This window comes from Ctenocephalides felis, unplaced genomic scaffold, assembly GCF_003426905.1.
Source record: "Ctenocephalides felis isolate EL2017-DRISC unplaced genomic scaffold, ASM342690v1 CF-g0.4_SCAFFOLD_00845, whole genome shotgun sequence".
Classification (NCBI taxonomy): domain Eukaryota; kingdom Metazoa; phylum Arthropoda; class Insecta; order Siphonaptera; family Pulicidae; genus Ctenocephalides; species Ctenocephalides felis.
Window position 1 is genome coordinate 63,299,162 of NW_020536999.1, and position 6,414 is coordinate 63,305,575.

General features: G+C 31.6%; 1 protein-coding gene across 1 annotated transcript in view; it reads right to left on the minus strand.

Annotated features, from left to right (window-relative positions):
• Window positions 1-6,314: 6,314 nt before the first annotated feature.
• LOC113387016 (tyrosine-protein kinase Src64B-like) overlaps window positions 6,315-6,414 on the minus strand; it is a 5,942-nt gene continuing 5,842 nt past the window's right edge. Inside the window, exon 4 of the mRNA XM_026624778.1 lies at window positions 6,315-6,378. Coding sequence (XP_026480563.1) covers window positions 6,315-6,378 — 64 coding nt within the window. The remainder of the gene's footprint in view (window positions 6,379-6,414) is intronic.

Here is a 6,414-nt window from a genome sequence, read left to right on the forward strand (position 1 = left end):
AGCCCGAGGCTGGCGACCACTTTATTGCTACCACACAATAATTCATCACACTTACTATCTCACTAACTTCTTATGAAATGACATTTTATTAGCGCAATCATAGGGGGTTTTTATCGGCAATGAAACAAGATGTCTCACTAATGGTCGCTAATGAGTTATTTTAGTATATGATATGGGTGGTGAATTAATTAATATACAAATGTTATATAGGATACATCTTTATTACTAATATAATAGTGTAGTGCTTTAATATAGGAAAATTAGAAGGTTGGGATATTAAGATTTCAGTTTTATTGTGCGTTAGCATTTTATCAATTTCATGTTTGAAAATGTATCATAATTAGGTTTAAGTATCAGCTAAATGATAACAATATCAATTTTATTATAAAATAAATTTTCACACATCATAACTGACAATCATAATTTTCATAAATATTTCTCTTAATATTTAATTAATATTTATCTTAATTATAAAATTATAGAAAGCTTTCGAAGAACTTTAAACCTCATTAACATTTTTTAATTAATTAACCTTTTTCAAAACTATCTTAAAAATTAGCATTTTGGTAATCAATACTAATTTATTCTTATTTATTTTTATAGCAGAATCAGACATTTTGTCATTTTAGGTAGAAACAATTGAAAAAATTATAAATTAAAAATGTAACTATACAAGAGTCATGTGTTTTAGGAGTTATACATTTTTGTTATATCCGCATTTGAAGTTGTTTCAGTTTAAAAATAAATTGGTTTGCTAATACATAAAATAATCATATTTAGTGAACTATAACTTCATCGATCAAAATTTATTACCATAGCTACCTAAAAGTCAATATATGATATTAATATGCTTTATTAAAATCATAAAATGATTTTTTATGGAAGTTTTCCAATAATTCATGCAGTACCCTTGTTCATAGAATTTATTCTAAATATAGGTGTTGAGTTTTCTAATTTGTATCATGCATTAAATTTATCGCGCTCCATTAAATACTACTAATATAAATTTATCATCAAAGTCAGAGTTAAGATTAGCCAAACGTTCTGCTCCCTTATTAGGACGTGTTATCATGATCGAGCAAAATAAGAAACTGATATTAGTGTCATTTTGATTTGAGTTTACTAGTTTCAATTATTAACTTTCCGTAGGGTAGTTATAGTAATGGTCTAAAAATCGAAAATAAAATTTTTTGCATATCTTTACGTTTGGATGGTATTTGAACATTTTGACATACCTCAGAAAAAATGGATGTGTGTGTGTGTTTTGTATGTCCGCATTTTTCGTCCACGTTTTCGGGCGCACGGATCAATCGATTTCAATTGAGAGGGAGATGTGTTGATTAGTTTTTGGCAAAGGCAGGTCCAGCCGTTACGGAGATACGTAGCAAAAAGTGCAGAAAATACAAATCGAGTTTTTGAGATAACGGAGTATCCGTTTTGAATGTTCTAAAAAACATTCAATTTGTAATGATTTCGGAGTACAGGTGATTAGTTTTTGGCAAAGGCAGGTTCAGCCATTTCGAAGATACAGAGCTAAATGTGCAAAAAATGGAAATGTTTGAGAAAATTTGGCGATCGAATTCAAATTACTCAAAGAACTTTCTGCTTGTTTTAACAAAATAATTGCTTTTAGAAAAAAAAATTTTTTGTTTCAATGTTTTTTTTAAAAAGAATATTTTTTTCCATTTTTTTTGTATATCACTAATAATTCATATTTTAAATTTAATTCTGACTAAAGTTCCAGCAATTTGCCTTAAGGCACGATGCCGTTCACCACTAGTTATTATAATTATTGTGAGCTACAGTTGTATATTTTTAAAAATTTGAAAAATGTCCAGAAAATTTTAAAAGTCTCTTTCGGATAGATAATTTTAAGAATCGAAAATTTTTATATAATCCAATCTAGATATTTGTGTAAATTCTGAGGATCCTAAACTTAAGACTTTTTGTAAGAGACCTATTATAAGACCCTTAACTAATGCCAATTTAAACTTGGTATTATGAAAATGAAATTTTTTATATATTTTAACATTTCAAAGGTTTCTAAACATTTTGACATACCTTACAAAAATTGATATATAATATACATCACACATATTATGCGTGTGCGGTTACAATATTTTGTCGACGATTTGGGGAGCACGGATCAACTGATTTAAATGATTCAAAAAACATTCGATTTTTATTGATGGGTAGTCGTGCTGATTAGTTTTTGGCCAAGACAAATCCAGCTAAAAATTGCCAAAAGTACCATTATTGGTAATTCTGTTTCTGAGAAAACTAGACGCCCGATTTTAATAATTTAAAAAACATTTTACTTCTATTGACAAACTTCTAGGAAGGCAGCACTAGCGGTGTTGGAGATCCAATACAAAAATGGTCAAAAATGATCATTAGACATATGCACAACAAATTATCAGATATTTTTTTATAGATTTAAATAATCACAACAAATTTTGTTTACACTTTGATGGGTTTCGTACCGAGATTTATAATGTTTAACCTTCAGGCTAAAACAGCTACACAGCACGATTGCTTAGAAAAAAATATCTAAAATTAAAAAAAATACAAAAAAAACTTTAGGCCTTTTTTAAAAAAATTCAAAATTCGTAAAATTTTTTCACTGTTTTTAAAAAAAATTAAAGGCTTGAAGTTATGGTACCGGAAGTTCTAACAATTTGCCTAACCACTAGTTAATGCAGTGGTTTCCAACCAGTTGGGTGCAAAAATAATAAATAATGTTGTATAAGAAAATTCATTTATGTTGTATATTTGCTTATAATTATCTATCTTTAAGTAACTATTTTCTCTATGTTCATTTCTAAAATCTTCGAACGGAGTCTATTATTCCGACGGGCGATGTGAACTCAACCTAATTCGTATTCCCCTCGCAAGTGCGTTAGTTTCCTGCGAAGGTTTTAAGAGACGCGGAAATGAAATTGTCGTGTTAATTTCCCTTACAAAAGCGACAATGCTGATCTTTATGCTAATTTTTGGTTCGCGTTGACGGATTTAAACTACAATTGGCCGTGTTGTCATACTAAGCGATGCATGAATTTATTTTTATGGATTGTGGATATTATTTGTTTATGAGGGAAACGAACACCATATCATATAAAACATTTTAATTTTAGTTAAGTGTCAATGTTTAGTATAGGGTAGGGCGGGGCACAAAAGTCCATATTAACACTTACGGGACGGCACCGATTTCAAAACAATCTACTGTACCGGCTGTAAACTTGATTTATTGTGTGTGTTATGCAATTTGTTTTATAAAAATTTGTGGTCATTGAAGGACATACATTTATAATATTAATTTAGTTTTGATCATTTTATAAAGAATGGTGATGTTCAAAACAATTTCCAAAATGCATAGCTCGTTAATTTTGACATGTTTTACAATAAAATGTTGTTCGCCGCCTTCCTCCTAAGTCTTTTCTGTCAGAACAGACAATACAATCCCTTTTTCTTTCTCTCGCATTTAGAATATGCCACTGATTGGTCAGTATATTTGTTCATTTTTGTGCTGCCATAATGGTTTGTTTTTTCTCTTATATTGTCTAATAATTCATTTGTAAATTATAAATTGGTATTTGTATTCGCGGTGTTTGTTGATGTATGTCAAACTTGATTATTGGAGGAGAATCAGCTCATTCTATAATGTCTTTCCGCTCTTCATTTAATTTGTCGAACTTTTTCTTCTCTTTGTTGGTTGGATAATATCATCATCACTATCTTCGGTGCGAATAGTAATTTCGTAAAATTTGTCTGTATGAATGTCTATTTGAAACTCGTCTTCACTACTGCTTAATTCACAAAATTTACCAGTCGTTTTGCCATATTTAAAAGCGCTCGGTCGTTTTAAATATATAAAAAAAGACCATATAGTAAAGAAAAAAAGGCTAAAAATACTACTGAAATAAATTAAAATTATTTTCAAAATACAACACTGTTTATCACTGCTATATGTAATTTATTAAACTTTTCGAAGCAAATTGAGTTATTGTTTACAAAATAGCCTGTGCCTCACAAAGTATGTTTGTCCACTCAGGTGGACAGCCGTCCCCAAAGAGTTAACTTTCAGTAATTATACTGTCTAAGCCAAATACACACATAACAAGTATCAAACAACCAAATTATGTTCAGTAAAATTACTATAATAAAGTTTTTATAGACAAAAAAAATGTTCAGTAAAATTATTCAACCAATGCAAAATATAAAGTTCTTGGGTACATTTTCCACAGAGAAAATTATATTAAGGTCTCGTAAACTGAACAACAGTACTCACAACCAAAAAAATACTCCTGTTTTTGATTTTCAAACATTGCCGTTCATCTCCCGATTAAGACATCATGAGAATCAAGGTGGCGGTTGGTTATATATCTTTCATCCGCTACTTTCAAATATTGTTGTTAAAAAATTCTTAACCTCACCTGTTCTTGAGATATCAGTATTTTACCCGCGGATCTTTAAGCCTCTTTCAACCCGATTTATACTTCTGATTTCACCTAATGTTTAGATTTGATATCATTGAAAATATATGTTGGATCATAAGTCATGAAATTATAAGATTTCAGTTTCTGTATCTCCTGCATTTCAACTGATTTCTGGGTTTCAGAACTTTGAAACTAGGCGTTCCTAAAGGCGTGATTATGTGACCTTAGGAAAAAGACCTAAGGAGAAATATTTCATCATAAACTATTTCAGAAGATTGATGATAGTTAAAAAATGTTTAATTATATACATATACAGGGTGGCTGATATGTAATGCAACAAAGTAAAGTGCAATAACTTTGTCGTTTTCATTTTAAATTTCATTGTTTAAAAGCAAAAATGTCGGAAATAACATCAAATTTTAGAATCAGTTTAGATTTGTTTTAATTGACCACCTTTGGCACGAATTATGGCCTTCCAACGGCAGAAAAACCATAACACGCTGCACGAAAGTGGCTCTGGGGTATTTTGGCCCATTCCCGGCGAGGCGCCTTCTTGAGATGATCGATATTTTGGTATTTTTTAGTGCGAACCTTATTCTTCAAAATGTCCAAGGCGCAAAAGTTCAACGAATTTAGATCCAGAGATTTTGGTGGCTATTGTGCGATAGAAATGAAGCGAAAAACCTCTTTTTTAAGCCATTTTCGGTAGACGCGTGCTGAGTTTGATGGTGCTGAGTCCTGTTGGAATGTCCATGGTCTGCGGCCGAAATTTTTGTCTACCCAGGACTTCAATACTGCCTTTAAGACATTTTCCCGATAATTTCGGCAATTATTTTGATCCCATGGTCGATGAATAAGAGCGGAATGTCACCATCGGCTGTTACGGTGGTTCACACCATTACCGTCGGCAGCGCTTGAGTTCTGGCGGCCAATCGAAAGTGTAAATTTTTAGCTGACCTTTTTGGCAAGTAAACCCTATCATTTTGTTTGTTCATAAACTGCTCGATTTGGAATGACTTCCCATCTGAGAAAACCAAATTCGGTAACTAGCCACTTTCGTGCAAGCGAAGCAACCCTTTGGTTCCTTCTCGTCTAGCTTTTTTTTGTGCATCGATCAGCCCTTGCACTTTTTGGAACTTCAATGGCTTTAGTCCAAGCTCATTTTTCAATATGTGTTGCATCCGTTTTTACGATACGTTCAGCTCACGTGCCATTTTTTTACCATTGCGACACGAATTTCGATCGATTTTTGCCTATACTTTTTGGATTATTTCTGGGGTTGTTAGTGTTTTTTTTCGTCCACTTTTTAGATGCGGTGCAATACTGAGTGCATCACGGTTACGAGATATGATACGAGAAACAAAATATTTGTTCGCACTTAAATGCTGGAGGTCTCTAAATATAGCCACTTAAGGTTTTCCAGCCAAATATGAAGCAATCGCACTATCACGCTTGACTTCCACCACAAATAACTTTTTTTCTGAATGCAATAGAACAAAATGCTTTTGTACGCTTGTAAACAACTAAATGAACAATCACTGGAATAAATCTGTCATCTGTCTGATGAGCGGTTTAGAAATGATAGCGGTCTGAAATTGGTTGCAATACATATCAGCCACCCTGTACACCTTTTATAAACTTTCTATGTACATATTCTGCAAACGTGCTTTACCGATTATCTAAATCTATAAATGATTTAATAACGGAAAATTACACCATGTGTATTATGGTAGTATCTAATAGGTTTGCCGGACTGGTCGTTTTATATGTACCTATGTAATTTATATAAAACGCCTTTTATAATATATTGATTATATTTATTGCTGATACACACAGACCTGGTTGAGAAATATATCTTCCGGCTTTGTGCGTATGTAATTATACAAATTGAATGTAAAGCAATGAGCACAGAGGTGTTTCAAGCCTAAATTTATATTTATTGCTAAAAATAAATTAAAATATAATGCTCACATATTTT